This window comes from Euprymna scolopes, chromosome 5 (assembly GCF_053919585.1).
Source record: "Euprymna scolopes isolate OS-2025 chromosome 5, ASM5391958v1, whole genome shotgun sequence".
Lineage (NCBI taxonomy): Eukaryota > Metazoa > Mollusca > Cephalopoda > Sepiida > Sepiolidae > Euprymna > Euprymna scolopes.
In genome coordinates this window covers 42,925,487-42,945,578 of record NC_136486.1, presented here as the reverse complement: position 1 = coordinate 42,945,578, position 20,092 = coordinate 42,925,487, and the positions used below count along the sequence as shown (strand labels likewise).

Sequence of the window (20,092 nt, the reverse complement as noted above, 5' to 3'; positions counted from 1 at the left end):
TCATGGAATCTGCGTTTAGATTTAGATACAGTGAGGCAAATCATATATAGTGATTGTAATTAGTTGAGTACTTTTTTGTGAAAGTTTGGCAAGAGGGAATGATAGATTGGAGTTCAGTCGAGCACTTGCCATGAAAATAACAATAGAGCAGAGACAGACACGCAACACCTCTTCTGTGGGAAAGAGATTGTAGGCAAGAGAAAAGGGCATCACCTACTAGATTTCGAACCCGGTTTTGAACTCTATCAAGGCTAATTATTATTTTACTTGCGGGATCTGTGAAAATTTCACAAGGGACTCATTCATATGTAATATATTGATGTTGGCATTCTGTAGCTGTTCAGTGTAAATGAAGATGCTCTGATATTATTGTAGCTTTTTTGTTAAAACTGCAAAATTATTTATCTAAGCAAGCAGGAACGCCTGGTGTAATCTGGTCGTAAAGTACACTTAAATATGATATTTTAATTCTTGCATATTTCGTATATATTATTATAGAGTTAATGTTCTATAGATTTTTATATATTATAAATTAGCGATTTCAAAAATAAAAAAAATACATCCATATGACTTGGGTTTATCAGCTTGAATCGAAACCGAAACAAAAACTTATGAAAAATATGTATTATATATTTTTTTCATAAGTTTTATATACAGTATATATATATATATATATATATATATATATATATATATATATATATATATATATATATATATAACTTGAGTTCCTTCAGCTATAATCGAAACTGAAACAAAAACTTATGAAGAATTCTTGATAAAATTATTTATAAAAAGTAGGGCACTTCTGCATGACAGTGACATGAGCCAAATGTGTGTATTTTAGTTTCAAGAACTGCCGACAGATGTCACGTGTCAGTCAAATAACAGGGGTTAATAACTCTTCCTTTTTTAAAAGTGCATGCAAACTAAATTATATTTTGCTATATTTTTATACAATTTTTCTGTACAAAAAAAATATTCTTAAACCTCTATAAATGTTTCATGTTTTTAAAATTCTATTTTGCTACGTAAACAAACAAAAATATTTTGATATATGTTTATACAATCTTACTGTGAAAAAACAAACAAACTATCTTTCTGTAAAATAAAAGTATTCTTAAACCTCTATAAAGTTTTATGTTTTTAAATTTCTATTTTGCTACATTGACAAACTAAAATTATATTTTGATGCATTAAATCACTCATTGAAAAGAAATTATATTAATACATTAAAATTATATTTTCATACATTTTTTTTATTCAATAGATATTTGGATTTTTATATACTTTTGTCATTTATTTTGTTGTATATATTTGCGCTATCATAAACATTTGTTTATATTTGAGGTTCACATAATGGCCGCGAAATGTCATTTCTCTTTCGAAGAACAGATGTCGATAAATCCTCTCTGTTTCTAATATGTTACTGTCATGCATTGCAGAAGTGCCAAAAATAGATTACTGGAGTGCCATCAGCTATAATTGAAACCGAAATCGAAATTTATGAAGAATTCTTGGTAAAATTATTTATTACAAGAAATGGAAGTCCATAACAATTAAACGACAGTCACTCAGATGTAAGCGTGACAAACAAAATAAATAACACACGCTATCCTATTAATATATATGTTATTATTATAAAGTAAATATTTTAATATTTTATTCATTTTTATAAAGAAAAATAAAATGTTATAAACATTTTTATAAGGGATTTGCTCTCTCATGACACTACATGTCTCAACGAAAATATACCTTTTGTTGGAATTTATTTTGTACCAATAATGGTGCATTCCCCCCTGTTTACGTTTGTTATTTTTTATCTGGTTCTTATATATGATTTTTTTGTATTTTGTATCCTTTATGATTTTTAGTTTCGTATATTTTGGGTTTGTACGAAACTCCCTTTAATTTGGAGAAAAGAGAAATGCTAGCTCTGATGACGTCACGGGCCCAGCGCGAGATTCTTGCTCTTTTGAAATTCTGCTGACGTGGAGAGTGAACGTGGTTCATTGCCCGGCATTGAAAATAGAATTTTGATGAGCCTCCTTCAAAGAAGAAAACCCGGCAAGAAATTAATACCCAGCTGTGACAAGACAGACTTCTGAAAATTAACTATTTGACTACGGTTTTGCGCGTATTTTAGAGGGAGTGAAATTGTTTTAAAGAAAATACCTTTTTTCAAGTGACAAGGAATTTTGGAACCTCCTATCTGGACAAGTGACGAGGTCTTGCTTCTGAAATTCATGTGTGTGTCTACGGTTTGCACGCAAACATGAAGGGAGAGAAAATTCTAAAAGGACTTTAAACAAAAAAAAAAGAAAAAGGCACGTGCCTGACTGGCTTCCAATTGTGAGTACACTCCTAAAATTAATTTCATATGCGAGTGTGATTAGGAGATACCATTTTGTATTTTATCATTGTATTCGTTAATGGATACACACATCTTTATAAGAACCAGTGTTATTTTTTTCATTACATGTTACTTTTTTCATAATATGTTACCTTGTCGTTTCTTAAGTTTAATGCCCGCATAGGGAAAAATTTGTAACTTATTGTAAATAAAATTTCTTCTTCGTTTCAAGCAAGACCTTTATATTTTATTCTTTGCCCCCTCCCCTTCTTTTGTTACGTGCTGTTTTTTTTTTTTCCAGGTTAGTTACTTTAGCGTCGAGTTTATCTGGAAGCAAGATAAATTCCGACACTTTTTTAAAATGAATAAAAGTGAAAAAAAAAAAGTTAATAAAAATAATAATATTCTTTGTGTTGTGTATCCAAAAGTCGGGTTAAATGGATTTGTGACACTCCTAACAACCAAAACGGCACATCAACCCCACTTTTTGTTTGTTTGTGTTTAGAAGTACAGAGTTTTCTATTGTTTTTGTTGTTGTTGTTGTTGTTTTTTGTTTTGTTTTGATTTTTGTTTTTTTTACTCTTTTTCACTCACAAACAAGTATTGTCGCTTGGACTGAAATTCAAGTTTTCAGTTTGAGAAAAGTGAAATCATGTGGTACTCAGTTGACAGTGTCACAGCAAATAGCATAGCCTCCTCTGTTTTGCTTCACGCGGTCTTTCAGACCACTCCCTAATAAAACTTTTGTCGCTTTTACACTATCAGAACAAAATTTTATAGTCGATAAATAGAGTTTTCAAAATAAAAACAAATGGTTTCTACTGAATTTTTGGCAATTCTAATAAATTACAATGTTAGCTTCCAAATTATGCAGTTGAAATTACCTGAATATTAACCAATTATTAAAAAAAAAAAAAAATATTTAATCTTGTTAGCAGGTGAAAAATTGCAGCCATCTTGTTTTTATAAAATAAATCAAAATGGAAAATTCCCTCCCTTTTGAACTCTCCTATGTCTTACATCAGCAAATACAATCGCTTTCTTCAAATTTTCTTTAATAAATAATTTTCTACTTCATCGATTTTCGTAATTTGTTTATATAATCATCTTTAAAATACGAGGAATACATAGATATGATTGTTTTCATGTGAAATTCAGTATTAGGATTTCCGAAAATTCGTTCTGATAATGCAGAAGCGCCAAACTTTCACCATAAACAATTTAATAAACAAATATATTGTAAAAATTGAGTTTAACTTGAAAATACTATTTTAAAAATAGCGTGGTAACATAGACGAATAAGCACCCTTAAAACTTATCCATGTAAGAAGAGTAAGTTATCTTCTTTTTCTTTTTTTTTTTTTTTACATGGGAGTCACTGCTTATCAAGGCCCTGAGGCCACTCAGGGATAAGGGTTATTGCGTGTACAGTAATCATGAGATAGTATTGTAGTAATCATTAGTATTGGAGATTTGATAGAGTGTCTTACTTAAGGGGGCGGTTTGTCAGGAATTTGTTTATGTTGGACTTGAAGATATCCAAGTTGTAGTCAGGTGGGAAACAGGCAAACGGAAGAGAGTTCCACAGAAAGAAGCTCTGCTCATGGAATATACGTTTGGATTTAGGCACTGATAAAGAGTGGGGAAAAGTGGCGAGAGATTGGAGCTCAGACGTGCACTTGCCATGGAAATAACGATAAAACAACGCTTGCAACGTCTCTTCTGTGGGAGAGAGGCTGCAGGGAAGAGAAAAGGGCATCCCCCACTAAACCATGAAGTCTATTTTGTACTCTGTCAAGGCAGGATAGGCTTTTTTAGCAGCTCCTGCCCAGATGTGGCAGCAGTACTCCATCCTTGGATGTACTTGGCTTTTATACAGATAGAGAATTGCATCAGTAGTGATATATCTTCTGGAGCGGTAGAAGGATCCCACCATTTTCCCAGCATCCTTGGCAACAGACCTGATGTACTTGTTCCATTTCAGATCAGGAGTAAAGGTCAAACCCAGAAGCTTGTCAAAACATGGAGCCTTTCCAAGACGAGAGCCATCCATTTCAATTGATGCCAGATGGGGATCAGAGCGTTGATGATGTAAAGATAGAAGCTTGGTTTTGAATGCATTAAAAGTGACCAGCCACCTCTTCCCCCACTCTACCACGTGATCAAGATCAGAGGAGAGAGAATCAGAGAGAACTTTGTCATTTACGGCCTTTGATATGTTGCTATAGATGGTCGTGTCATTAGCATAGATGTCAACGAATGATTTAAGTATGTGTTTTGGGAGATCATTGACGTAGATCAGGAAGAGAGTTGGGCCCAGGATGGACCACTGGAGGACTCCAGCATTAATACTGTGGACCTCTGATTTCTGCCCATCAACCACTACTCTTATGAACCTATTGGAGAGAAATGATTTAATAATTGAGAAAACATTTCCAGTAATACCGTAGCTGGAAATCTTGTGAAGTAGGCTCTTATGCCATACCTTATCGAAGGCCTTCGATATGTCAAGAGCAATTGCCCTGGAAAGGAAACCTTTGTCAAGAGATTCACTAATCCTATGTGATATAACCGTTAGCACATCTGCTGTAGATCTTGCAGAGCGGAAACCATATTGCATGTCACTAAGAAGGTTGTTTCTGTTGAGGTGGTTGACTACTTCTTTATTTAATATGGATTCCAACAACTTACTCATGACACACAGGAGACTTATTGGTCTGTACTGAGAGGGAGATGACTTTTCACCTGAATTCTTAAATACAGGGCATACTGATGATGTTTTCCAGGGTGTTGGAAAGCACTTCTCCTTAAGGCAACGCTTAAACAGTTTTGTAAGTGTGGGGGCAAGTTTTGGTTGGAGCTTTTTCAGCACTATAACTGGAATGCCATCAGGGCTAGTTGCTTTACTGGAATCAAGGTTCTTGATTAACTTGGCGACCTCACGCACAGATATTTGTATGTTGCATAGCGTGTTGTCTGTTATAGGAGGAAATATGGGGAGTTGATGGTCATTGTCGCATAAGGTAGAATTAGCTGCAAAGTTCTTGGCAAATAGTCTGGCCTTGTCTGATGCTGACGAGATGACCTTAGGTCCATTGATGATAGTTGGGATAGAACGCACACTTCTGTTCAAGATCCTGTTTGCTATTTGCCAGAACTGGTGGGAACCAAGCCGCTGCTCAGCTACTTTGGCTTTAACGGACTGAGCATATATCTCTATCATTTTTTATTACTCTTTTACAGTGGTTGCTGGCAGTCCTGAAAGCCGCTTTACTCTCAGTACATCTATTATGTTGGTAGCTATGGAAAAAGTGATTTCTGTGCGCGATAGCAGCAGCACATTCAGGGGAGAACCATGGCTGGCTGTTAGGTTTTTGTTGGAATTTTTGGATGGTATGAATCGGTCTATGCCTACAATTAACCATTCGGTCAGGTTTGATACTATAGAGGATACATCCTTTTTAAACATGGAATTAAGAGGTAGGTCAGATATTAATGTACGTAAGCTATCCCAGTCAGCCATAGAGTATCGATATACAGTACGGTGGAGAGGTATGCCTGAAGACTTATTACATTTCATTTTTATCTTAACTGCTACAACAGAGTGGTCAGAGGATCCCAGAGGAGATAGAACGGAACATGAACATAGCTCAGGGGAAGTTGTGAGGAAAAGGTCTAGAAGGCTTGCATACTGACCGGTAGTATCGGGCACACGGATGGGTTCGTGAACAATCTGAGTAAGGTCATAGGCAGTGGCAAAATCATGACAGACCCTCCTCTCATTATCGGTTTTATTTGAGTGGGTCAGCCATTCCACATTATGGACATTGAAGTCACCGCAAATGTGAATGTTAGCCAAAGGTGAGCAGACAGGATGTGGTCAATTTTTTCAGATATGCTCTTCAAGATAGTAAGCCCACTGTTGTGGGGGGCGATAGAGGGCAAATATAAATGCAGTGGTGTAAGTTAGTGCAACCCGGAAGCACATATAAGGTAAATTAAGGTCTTCTCTGGAGATATCCCTACCACATGGAAAGTCATCTTTGATGTAGGCACATATTTCATGCCCATGGCGATCTTGAGGGTCAGATTACGATGTTAAGTTAGAGTATCCTTTAATTATGAATTCGTCTAGGGAAGTGGTTGGCCCTATGCCAGTTTCACTTAGAAAGAATATGTCCGGTTTCGTCTCCTGTCATTGTGTTTCAACCTCTGGAAGGTTGGAACGTAGATTCCTGATGTTGGAGAAGGAGACCTGGTAGTAGGGGTCTAGGTTGGAGGATGGGATTCTAGGTTTATTCGGAGGGGGGGGGGAATTGAGATTTGTCATGATGAGGTTTTGGGATTTGTGGAGCAGGTCGGTAGACTTGGTTGGAGCAGGACAGAGAGGGAAAGTAAGAGAGAAAAAGACAAGAATTTTTTTTTTTTGTAGCGCATGATAAGGTAAAGTCGTAACAGTTACCCACTAGTATGGCATCGAGAAGCCCTACCAGAAACTACTGTATGGTCCAGAATCCATTCACCAAATGGCAATACAGCAGCCCCGGTACTTTGCACCTGCTGATAGGACAGCCTCCTTAGTGGTTAATCCAAGGTTCGGCTCCCTGATTATCAGGCGGGTAACGTCAGCCCAGATGAAACGTTTACCTCCAGCACCCTTACTAGTGACATGACCACAAGGATAGACATAGAAACAGAAATTTTCCGATATCTCAGGCTACTGTTTACAAAGTACTACCGACCTGGAAAGCAGCTTTTTCTTCACCCTTTGTCAGAAAAATTACTCATTGCAAATAAGGACTGAAGGACAAAAAAGGAGAAGCAAGAGTTACTGGAGCTGCTGATAACACATCCACATGCATTATCTACTCTCCATTAAAAAAAAAATAAAAATAAAAAATAAAAAAATGGAAAAAAAAAAGGTCAGAAAGACTTATTAATATCTACTTATATAAGTCCTTTGCCCCATTCCCAATTTAGGATGTTACTTGAGGATAGTCTCCCCCTCCCATATTAATGCATGGATACGTTTGCCTTTATCTACCTCGAGCTAGGATATTCGACCGTTCCAGCTCCACCCCATAATAAATATGCTATAATGGAACTTTTATCAAATTGGAAAGTGGTTATTTTTAACTCGTTTAAAAATCTGGTTAAGAAGTAATACCTTTAGGGTTACATATCAACTTTAGACTAGCTAGAAGTAATGCATACTTTAGAAGAGAAAAAAAAGCCGCGTGTTTTTGAGTTCAGATAATATGCAAATATAATTTGGGAAATGTTCAATTTCATGGGAAACTATTTTTTTTCTCTCGTTTTAAATATAAGAAAAAGTATTTGTTAATAATAGTATATTTGACAAAAAAGATTTAGGAAAAAGATTAAAAGAAAACAAGACAAATATTCAGGATTAAAGTGAAACCTGGAATAAGAAAAAAGAAAAAAAAAAGTAAAACATGTTAGTGTTTTTAGATTAGTAGACTTCAAAAGTTATTTTGCACCTGCTGATAGGACAGCCTCCTTAGTGGTTAATCAAAGATTCGGCTCCCTGACTATCAGGCGGGTAACTTCAGCCCAGATGAAACATTTACCTCCAGCACCCTTACTAGTGACATGACCACAAGGATAGACATAGAAACAGAAATTTTCCGACATCTTAGGCTACTGTTTACAAAGTACTACCGACCTGGAAAGCAGCTTTTTCTTCACCCTTTGTCAGAAAAATCACTCATTGCAAATAAGGACTGAAGGACAAAAAAGGAGAAGCAAGAGTTACTGGAGCTGCCGATAACACATCCACATGCATTATCTACTCTCTATTAAAAAAAAAAAAAAAAAAAAAAAAAGGGTGAGAAGGACTTATTAATATCTACTTAATATAATTTAGGGTAGTACTTGAAGATAGTCTCCCCTCCCATATTAATGCATGGATACGTTTGCCGTTATCTACCTCGAGCTAGGATGTTCGACAGTTCCAGCTCCACCCCATAATAAATATGCTATAATGGAACTTTTATTTTCCCTTTGATAGCATTTATTTGATATACATTTGTTTCTTCGTCACTTTTTCAGTTTGCTATCTATAATAATTGCTCGAAAATTCTTGAAACTGTTTTGTGTGTGTGCGCGCGCACGCGGGCGTGGGAAGGGACGCAAAGATAGCACCATGATGTTCTCTCCTTTGGGGTCGCAAGAATTGCTCAAAAAGTTATGAATAAAAAAATAATTACAGGAAAGAATTGGAGGGGTTAATTTTTTTTTTTTTTTTTTTTTTTTTTTTGAGGGGATGGGGCTAAAAGACCACCCGGATCCAAATAGATGAGGCTATGTTATTTGCTGTCACACCGTCTACTGAGTTCCGCGGGACTTTACTTTTCCCAAATTGGGGTGCTAGTGCAGAGAGTGATCCGCTCTATTATTTAAATCGTATTTCCAAGTTTAATTAAAGTTTTATATGTTTTTTTATTCAATTTTTAGGTTGAAGTATAGAATAGGCACAAAACATCCTCCCCTCCCCATGTTAAGAATGGCTTTTTAAATAATAACATTATTTACGTCCGGATCACTCTCTGCACTAGTACCCAAATTGGAAACGAGGCTCGAATTTCAGACCAAGGGGTGCTATTTGCATCTGTTTTACTTGAAATTTATTATTTTGAACTTCGCAGGATAACGTTCCGAATAATTTAGTAATTGGATCAGATTATCCGGTGTAGATTTCCGATTTTCCTTAGTTTAAAAAAAAACCCTCAAAGGGAGATAACTGCGAAATAATTGATTTCAGTATTTTCATTTGGATTCCTCCTTTTTAGCCATTATTTTACAGGTCAGTTATTCTTAACACAAACATAATAACAATAACAATCCAATGACTATTATTTTAATTATGTACTTCGAATCAAATCTTCATAGAAAAATATTAGACTCGTTATTATTTTTTTTATAAAAAAGAACTAATAAGTGTTAATTCAAGAGTTTCTACAACGTAGTAATCAAGTCGTGAATGCAGTTGGAATATTACGTTTTTATTTTTATTTCTCTCGCGTATTATCAAAAATCTGTACGATCGTTTGTTTCTTTTCTGTATATTTTTATTATCTTGTACGTGAAAGGGGTTTTTATGAGCGCCTTGAAAATTAAGTGCCATCGTCATGTATCTGTTTTTATTTATTTTTTTTTTTTTAATTATATAAGAAATAACAACTGGTGCGACAATGGTGATCGATCGATAGACCCTTTGTTTCTTGACGCGACCTTATATTATTTAATACATTAAAATAAAAATTATGTCAACTTGACTAAATCTCTTATAATCCAGTTAACTGTATTTCGTTATTTAGAGAAGATATAGATATCTATCTTACAACGCCCATGAATTCTTAAAAAAAAAGTGGGGGGGGTTGTATTACTGTACAGTCACATAGATTCGAAAAAGTTGTCAAAAAACAAATATATAGCCTAGCAAATAAATGTTATCAAAGGCAAGATAAGTTACTTTTCTACCAAACTGGATATAATTTTCGTGTTTTTATTTAATGTAACATGTTTATTCAGCTCGAAAAGCATACAGCGTTTACCGATGTAATGGAAAATTCAAAATGGCGCCCGACTCTCTCTTTAACACAGTAAGTTTGGGAAAAGGTGTTATAAATAATAAATTAGACAAAATACTGTTAGAAATTCGCTCAATATATGTTATCGTGACATAGATTGATTGACATATATTCGGTGTGTTTTTTTTAATAGTATTTTGTCTAGTGTATTATTTATAACACCTTTTCCCAAACTTACCGTGTTAAAGAGAGTCGGCGCCATTTTGAATTTCCCAATACATCGGTAAACACTGCATGTTTTTCGAGCTGAATAAACATGTAACATTGAATAAAAACGCAAAAAAAAATTTCCAGATAGGTAGAAGAGTAACTTATCTTGCCTTTGATAACATTTATTTGTTATATATTTGTTTTTTGACAACTTTTTCGAATCTATGTGTACAGTAATACAACCCCAATTTTTTTTTTTTTTTTTTTTTTTTTCATAATCTGGTTAATTAGTGTCCAATCAATAATAATCCAGTGAAAAAATTTCAAAAAACCTGGTTCGTTAAATGCACAAGTACCAAAATTTAATTTAATTGAGTAGGGTTTTTTTTATAGGGGGGGGGGGGTACAGCAGAAAAACGTTTTTATGACAGTGCGTTGAAGTTAACCATTGTGGAAATTTTTAACACACCACTGGGAGATAACTCCATGTAAAACGCCGACATTCTCTCCCCATCTTTAATACTAGCTTTTCTTCCTAAAAATCGAACCTTTTGCTCAGTATCATAACAAATTGTTTTTTCGCTGTAAAAAAAAAAAATAAATAAATAAATAAAAAAGTCTTTTAATGAGTTAGACGGAGGGTGAAGTCAGCAACGAAACAGACATGTCTCTAAGGATGAGAGTCCTGGAGTGGGGAGGAGCAGTGCAAACACTGGAGAAGCTGGTATGAAGAAAGATGTGGGGGACTCTGCTTGAACAGTGACACGAGGCTAACTTTTCACAATGATTATTTGGCCATTGAAAGGACAGATGCTTGTGCAACCGAATCCTGTTTTGACGATCTCTGGCTTGCAAGATTTATGTATGCCATAAGCATCTTGGTAATTTCCTTCTTTCCCATTGGTCCTGTGTAGATTCGTACAAACTTTATGAGGAGAACCCATCTCAGAAATTAATCTCTAGTCCCATCCCACATCATCAGTTTGATGCACACAGCAAGCTCATTTTCATCACAGAGACAGCACTGTTTGCTTCCCAACATGTTTGTTAATATTGATTTCCTCAAACGTTATCCTGAGCAATGACCTTTTTGTTGATTTTAAAATACTTGGCTGCTTGATTAAACCAACCTTGTGTCTAACTTTGTCCTCGTGGGGAGGCCAGTAAATAGGAACATGCATCTGCTTCTTCATGGCAGCTTCATATCCTCCAAATGACTCAGACTCTGCCTTCCGCCCTTAAACAAATTTTTAACAAGGCATTAAACACCTGTGTACTCAAATATCAGGAATTGCTGATTTGTTATTACAGATTTCTGTTTTTTTTATAACTTTTTCAAGAATAAAAATAGATTAAACTTAATATAATCATGTTTCTCATTATTTACGTCACTGTGAGGGATTTCCAACTCTTTTTTTTCCCCCCTCAGAAAAATACAGCATCACCTTTTTTTTCAAAGATCCAGATATTTTTTGAACAAATAAATTACACACATGCATTATGCTTAAATGAGTTTTGGTACAACACAACTAACATTCTAAAACGGTACAAAAAACATTGCAGCTTTGATTTTGCAGCAGATTTTAAAAATGTGTGTGCAAAACCTAATTACATTTGATAGGCTGTGGATGAATGACCACCATGACATGCTCTGAAAAATGAAAACCTGAATTGAATCAAGTATTAAAAAATTTTGATACTTAACACCGGTATATCTCAATGCTTCAGAAGCACAGCAACAATTTTCAGGCTTAGTGATTTAACAGAGAAGCACAATTTTGTGCAGTTGTCCCTTTCTGGAAGGAAAATGACTAAATTTGATTGGCTCAATAAATGCTACTCTTGAGAAACAAGGCCTTTGATTGGCTCAGTAAATGCTACTCTTGAGAAATAAGGCCTTTGATTGGCTCAGTAAATGCTACTCTTGAGAAACAAGGCCTATGATTGGTCAGTGATCAGACAAGCTTGGTGTTTATTGCCCTACATGAGTCCATGTCAGTATTAGGTGCTTCTATATTATAATAATGAAAAAATATTGAATTTCAAGTAAAACAAATAGTACCTATGTAATTGTCATGTTGCAAATAGTAACTAATCCAAAAATTACGGAAAGCAATAAGGTAGAAAATTAATTAATCATGAAAAAAGACATTTGTAAAATCTAGCGATTTGGTTTCAAAATCTTCTGATTCGAATTGGAGAGTTAATTAAGTTTGGGAGGTGATCAAGTTTCAATTTTTTCGGAAATCTAATGTCAAAATTCAATCAGTTATTTTTTATAAAAAAATTTAAAAATTCAAACAGTTAAAACAAAAATTATTTTTTTTAAATTCACAAATTATGTATATGTGTTATGTTTATTTTTGTTTTCTAAATAAATTCTGTCTGCTATACATGGTGATACAACTGAATTACTTCCCCTTTGCTTATGTCACATGACCCAATATGTATGCCTCTGCATCAAAGTATTTTTACCTTTATTGGAACTGTTTTTCACAAATTATTATTTTTCTACCTTATCGTTTTCTGTAAGTTTTGGTTATGTTACTATTTGCAACATGACAATTACGTAGGTACTATTTGTTTTACTTGAAATTTCAATATTTCTTTGTTATTTAAATATAGAAGCACCCAGTATTATTGCTCAACTCATTGCTGTTGGGTGTGTGTTGGCGATCATTCCAAGTCGAGAGTTCTCTTGCATTTCCTGTTTGTTTTTTGTTTTTTTTTAATTTTGATATGCAATGCATGGCAGCATGTAAAATGGATATTAAATTTTGATATGCAATGTGCAATGCATGGCAGCATGTAAAATGGATATTAAATTTTGATATGCAATGCATGGCAGCATGTAAAATGGATATTAAATCAATGTTGCTACTCATTAGCAGGTTTTACTACAACAATTATCTATCACACAGATTCGGGTTAAGATCAAAATGTGGTATCTATTTTGTTCATAGAATGGAAATTTGTTGCTGCACTCCCTATTTTTTTATTTCCTTTGCAAACAACAAGTCACTTACAAAAGATGCAACTTGTGTTGAGTCGTGTCAGTGACAGAATTGGCAATGAAGCCTGGACATGCAGCAGTGTCTGCATAAAACCGCAAACAATCCAAATATGCCAGTTTTCTCAACAGATTTGTCCTGGTGTGACAAGATCAGGCTGTCCGAAGACACTGGTTTCCTGCACCAAACATTGATGTTATTGTTTGTTTTCCTTTTTCTTTGCAAAACTCAATCATGTTCAGCAAAGTAAAAAAAAAACAAACAAAAAACAATTTTCTTCTACAAAACAACCAAACTAAACACCATGAATAAATATTTGAAGATATAAACAACTTGAAGCATAAAAACTTTTTTCCAAAAATGACTGGATCCAAAAAGGGTTGATATGCTGTAAAACAAAACAATCAAACCAAGAAATTTGTGTTTCAACTGATCGCCGTGGAGATAAGTGGACTCCCACTACGTACGACTTCCTCAACAGCCTTGGTCTGTTAATGACATGTTACACCGGTGAAATCGACTTGGCTTTATGACCATCTCTTTACCGCCACTATTTTTTTGGAAATGTCTTGAGTCTGCTCTCATTTTGCCAAGCCAGCAGAAATTTTCTGATATTTGCATATGGTTTCTAAAAAGGATAGGGCTAGGACAACAGCATATTCTTTTCATTGTTTTGTTGCCTTTTTGCCTCCCGACTTCCTCCTCTTTCTCACAGAAGAGACATTGCAAGTCTACATGTGCTCTATTATTACTTTTATTGTAGATGCTCGACTGAGCTTCAATCTATTATCCACCTTTATAAAACTTTCACAACAAATACTTGTCTAGCTACAACTGACAATAATTCCGTCATTCTCTATCTGTGCCTAAAACTAAACAAAAATTCCATGGACAAAGTTGTTTTTCTTAGAACTGTCTGCTGTGGAACACAATACCGTAGAGCTGCCTCCCAGCTGACTTTACGTGGTCATTTTCAAATCTAATGTAAATAAGTTTCTGTGGAGCCGTCCTCTTAAATAATCAAGCCATACCCAAGTTCCATCGATACTCATGTTGTCCTACTATCTACTTAACACTCGTGACTCTTATCCTAGTAAGAAAAATAAACAACAGGAACCGTTAGATATTTCTATCCATTTTGCTTGATTTGGTGCCCAAATTCTGAATAGAATTGTCGGTACTTGTGCATTTAACGAACCAGACGTAACTCAGCATTTGCTCGGCTTTGTCCGGCGCATGACGTCAACAGCCGGATAAAACCGAGCGTTGCCGATTAAGCAGACGAGAATTTCGCTATCAATTGGAAGAGTGTCACAACTCAAGAAACGCTTATTTGAAGAGAGGTAAAAAAAAATGTTGTTTTAAAAAGATAACTGACGAAATAATGAATATTACAAACCTTGCGGACCAGCTCCAGACCCCAGAGGCTGCACTAAAACTTTTGTCAGCAACGGAAATTGTTGGCAGAAGAGAAAAGGTGTTTACATTTTGGCCAGGATTGTGTACTTTGTAAAGAGAACAAGCCTTTCCGACGGTTACGGTTGGAGGTGTAGAAGTGTAACATGTCGATGGACCTTCTCAAAATCCCGACTAACCATCGCATGTATAATAAAAATAATATACTTATGGGCGTTCGAGATGGCATCTACAAAAAATCTCCATCGCGAATGTGGGTTACGTTCTCGCCACACAATCGTGGATTGGAAAATTTTCTTGCGTGATATATGCAGGGATTATTTTCTGAGGAATCCCCGGCAGATTGGAGGCCCAGGCCATACGGTAGAAATCGACGAGTCCGTTTTTAACCGCCGGCAGACTTGTGACACCAGTCTGGGTCTTCGGTGGATACGAGCCCGACGAAAAGGAGAGTTTCTTGGTCACTGTACCAAATAGGAACGCCGAAATCCTCCTTCCACTAATAAAGAAATCCTTGTTTCTGGCGAAAAAAAAAATGTAGAAATAACCCTTGTTCCTGCCCCCCCCCAATGCTTTTTATTGCCCCCCCCCCTTTTTAGGCTTTTCCATTTATTTGACATAAGGAGTTGAAAAAAAAAAAAAAAAAAAAAAACTTTTACGTGTTTAAGACAGACAATATTTTTTTACGTTAAAAATTAAAAAGTTCAGACAAAAAAAAAAGTTTTATATTTATTTCGAAAACAATTCCAAATAATAAAAAAAAAAAAAATGGTTTTTGCTTTTTACTTATTTAATTTTTTTTATGTTTCTACATTTTACAATTTCATTGTAGTTATTTTGTTGTAGCGTTGTTTTTATTTTATTGCCAACGCTCGGTTTTATCCGGCTGTTGACGTCATGCGCCGGACAAAGCCGAGCAAATGCTGAGTTACGTCTGGTTCGTTAAATGCACAAGTACCGAATTGTCTTCTTCTAAAAATCATATTTCCTGTTCTGAAATAAAATTATCATTCAATTTTTTCTTGCATTTGTCCGCAGTTAGGTAATCTTATCTTGGTATAAACTAGTTTAACCAGGAAGCCTAGTGCAAATAACTATTATAGCCTGGTTTATCAGAATCATACGTTCTCAAATTCTCCATAAATTGAAAAGGTGTCACTCCTTTCTCAAATGTTTATTTAAAAATGAACTTACAGAGAAAAATCATAAAATAAATACATAATGGAGTTTTTGCTTTTTTAGTTTAAAAAGAGATATATTTGTTATTTTTTTTATTGAAATAATGAGTTGAGAAGACAGAATAACAATGTATGGAGTACCGTTGTCATATTTCGGCTGTTGAATCTCTTCTTGATAAGGTACAGAAATGTATCTGTAATTTAATTGGTCCCACCCTCTCGCAGATTTGATGCTGCTAGTCTCAGTCTTTTCTATAAATATTATGATGGGATGTGTTCCTCAGAATTGTCTGATCTGTTCCCTGTTTCCTTTGTTCCTGCTCGTTTGACTCGCTTGTCTAGTGGTCTTCGTCAATTTGCTGTTTTGATACCTCATTGTAGTCCAATTTCTTGTGTCAGTGGCTTCTTTCTAAGAAGGTTGTGGAACTCTCTTCCTGCTCACTGTTTTCCTCCTACCTAGAGCCGTGGTCTTTTCAAGACTAAGGTTAATAAGTATCCTGCACTTGTTAACTCTTTACATCAAGTGACTTCATGCCTTGTCTCAAGCTCATTGTTTTCATACTTTTCTATTCCAGTAGCTTGTGTCCAAGAACTACAGGCTTTTGGAACTCTCTCCCTGCTCACTGTTTTCTTCCTACATATGACATTGGTCTTTTCAAGTCTTAGGGCAATATCTATCTCTTGTCTTTGCATTAATGATCTTTTGTTCTTGTTAGCTTGCTACATCAAGTGGCTTCACACTTTGTCTGGAGCAATTTCCATAAAAAAAAAAAAAAAACTGAATAAATTGGTTTTATTTCCTTGTAAACAATGATATAGTAAAATTAATGACAACACAAAAATGAGGTGGAAATAGCCAACCAATGACTATTATACGATGATAGAAACTTTGTGAGTTGCAATGCGTTTGTTTGTCTTTGTCAGGTGACGAAAACAGAAAAGAAAAAACAAGAAAAGAGAAACTTGAGTTTTTGCAGATGGCTTTTTTATATAGATGGCATTAATTTGCATATGAGAGGAATAGCAGCTATAAGGAGAACAGTCAGTTCAGTTTTTGACAGCCGAGAGAGCATAGATGTTGAGAGTTAGTGTTTGGATTAACGGTTTAAAGTTAAGAGGAGTTGGTATGAATTGCGGTGTTGGTGAAAATGAGTTCTGATAAATTTTTTTTGTTTTATCCTCAAGTGACTTTTGACCTTAATAAGTGGTGACTTACTAGGCAGTGTCTTTCATAGTTTTGTTATTTTTGTAAAAAAAAAAAAAAAAAAAATCATACTTCAATCTGATCTTTCTTTTCTTTTTTTCTGTTTGTTTGGTTGAAGGAACCACCAAAGGCTATGTTTCTTGCCACCAACTATGACTGAATGCTCAGATGATGATGAAGGGTACGACATTCCGCATCCACTTTGGAACGCTGTGAATCGTCAAAAGACGTTTGGTCAATGGACTAACCCTCATGTAAACATTGCAAGTTTGGCGTCGGCAGGATTCATTTATGTTGGTCCGGGCGATAAAGTCAAGTGTGTTTTCTGCTACTTAATTGTAGATCAGTGGTTCTGCGGTGAAAGCCCGTTTCTGAAACACATACAATTGAAGCCTAACTGCCCTCACATTGAATATCTACAAGAACAAGAATTACCAGAAGCCTATCGTGCTGGTCCCAATGAACCAGTTAAGAAATTTTACGAGTCTTTAGATACCAGAATACAATCGTTTGAAAATTGGCCGAGCGAAAGCCCTATTTTACCTAAGAACCTTGCAGAAGCGGGATTTTTTTATACAAGTAAGTTGCTTTTGTCATTTTATTCATACTTTACAAACAAGACCTCTAACCTCACTGGGTCACAAAGAAAAAAAAAAACAGGTTTTCATTTTATGTATAATATAAATAGCATTTTTATGACCTTGCAGAAGTGGGATTTTTTCATACAAGTAAGTTGATTTTGTGTTGTTTTTTTTTGTTTTTTTTTGTTTTGTTTTTTTTGTACTCTACAAGTCCATCCCCCGCCTCACCCAATATGAATTATTCCACGGATGAAAAGTTCTATGAAAAAAACTTTGTTCTGGAAAGTTCTGCTTGGTTTTGGGTATGCAAAAAGAGAAAGGAGGGTTCTTTGCTGTGGTTGTAGATAGACAAGTTCTTGCTAATATTGCATGCATTTATTTTATTTTTCAGATGAAAGGGACAAAGTCCAGTGTTTCTTTTGTGGCTTGTATGCTGAGTGTTGGGAACCGAACGATGACGTTTACGTGGAGCATTGCCGTCTTAATCCGAAGTGCAGTTACATGATAATGAAAAAGGGGAAAACGTTTGTTGATGTAAGAAGTCTTTACCTTATTTCTTTTCTTTCTCCTTCTCTACCTTCTCCTCCTTCCCCTACTATTGCAGGGGTGTGATTTATTCATATTTTAGTGGAATTCCCATTATTTTTTTTTATCCCGGAAAAAGCAGACAATCACTCCTTTGAAAAAAAAAAAAAAAAAAAAAAAAAAAAAGAAAGAAAGAGCTGATTTCTCCCAAATTGCTTCGCTTCTTTATTTAAAAATAAATTCCTTTTTCACTATTTGGCTGAATCTTCTTACTCTCTTACTTTATCTTTTTCTCCTTCTCTTCTTCTTCTCCTTTTTCTTCTTCTTCCTCTTCTCCCATCCAGCATAGCCTCGCCTTTCTTTTCCCTCAACTGTCTATGGCAACTGTCTATGAAAACTGAAAATGTTAATTTGCCGTGAAGGCTAAAGATTTCAAACAATGATGACATAGGAATTAAATGACTTTTCTTTTGGGTAATGTACAGCACATATTTAAAATAATTTTACCTACCCTCAGACGAGTAATGTAAATACACATATGAGACCTCTAGAGCACTTTTAAAAGCAATGAATGACTGTCTGTCTCCTTCCCTTTCAACATACAAACTCTGTAGATGAGGTGATCCATTATCATATAGCTGATAAGCTTCTGTGGCAGAATAGGTCCATGAAATGTTCAGTCTGCTATTGAATAACGTACTCAGGTCTTTTGTATATCAATCACTTGGACTAAATAATTGATTTTCTTATTTATGTGTTTATATTTTTTTCTTTACAGCAATGTAAATCCGGTGCTACTGGTAAGTTTTGATTATTTTTCTACTTAGGTATTCATAGATTTATGTGTCATATATATATATATATATATATATATATATATATATATATATATATATATATATATATATAGACAATTAAGCTACATAAAATCTTTCACATTTCATCCTTTCATCCCCCTTAAAGAATCACGAGGCTGAAATACATGGAATTTGTGTTACCTTGTGTTTTTATATATCCACATAGTGTTTGGTTTAGCTAACTCACCAATTAGATCTATTTTTATGCTCGCTCAGGATTTGAAGTGTTCATTCGCCAATAGCCGTGCTTCACTCAGACAAAGGTTTGGCTAACATCTACTTCCTATCCTATTCTGTTTTCTATAGGATGACGAACAATTTTTTTTTTTGAAAAAAATAACAAAAATATTATAATTTGATAAAGCGATAAACTAGCATGTAATTTCAGTCAGACATTCACAGTATAACAGTTGACATACCTAGCTACAAGCTCTGTAGTTGTGGGTTTGATTCCTGGCAGAGTCAGCCATGCTGATGAGCTATAGTGCAGTGAAACACATATCCGTGAATAAATAAATAAAAACAACAAATATTCACTCAGAATCTAAAATGTAAATCTGGAACTTAGGCATCCATAAAACGCTTTGAACCCTCATCTCTCACAATAATTGCTCCACTTAACCCTGTAGAGCTTCTACCTTAATAGGTTTATTTTCTAAACATACATTGGAGCTTCTGGTACATTTTGTCGATATGTCGGCAGTACTTCTCCGCCATAATCGTTTCATCTGGATTCAAGAAGCTGTGGTAGATGAGATTGGCCGCAGACCACCAAACAGTCACCATAACTTTTTTTTTTTTTTGTGCAATTTCAGCTTCGCGAAGTGTTGTGGAGCTTCTCTGGCATCCAACCACTGTGCCGAACGTCGCTGGTTGTTGTAGAGGATCCAATTCTCATCACACATCACAATTCACTCAAGAAATGGGTCGTTTTTGTTGCGTAAAAGGAGCATAGAAGACACCTCAAAACAGCAATTTTTTTTTTATTACTGTTGAATTTATGCGGCACCAATTTATCCAACATTTTTGACTTGCCTATTTGCTATAAATGGCAAACGACTGTTGAGTGGTCGACCTCGAATTCAACAGCAAATTCGCGTGTGGTTTTGCAAAGATCAGCTTCAATTAAAGCTTTCAAATGTTTGTTATCCACCGCAGTCGGCTGGCCGCAACCATCTTCATCTTCACCATTGTGAAATTTTTT

General features: G+C 35.1%; 1 protein-coding gene across 5 annotated transcripts in view; it reads left to right on the top strand.

Moving 5' to 3' along the window:
* LOC145276799 (baculoviral IAP repeat-containing protein 7-B-like) overlaps positions 1-20,092 on the top strand; it is a 122,380-nt gene that overhangs the window by 46,285 nt on the left and 56,003 nt on the right. For 3 of the 5 annotated variants that reach the window (XM_080128116.1, XM_080128113.1, XM_080128117.1), the window contains exons 2-4: positions 17,044-17,504; positions 17,898-18,040; positions 18,810-18,831. In XM_080128116.1, the coding sequence (XP_079984242.1) occupies positions 17,044-17,504; positions 17,898-18,040; positions 18,810-18,831 (626 nt within the window). Of the gene's footprint in view, positions 1-9,026; positions 9,180-17,043; positions 17,505-17,897; positions 18,041-18,809; positions 18,832-20,092 lie in introns of those variants that run through there. The other 2 variants (XM_080128118.1, XM_080128114.1) reach the window with 2 other exon arrangements.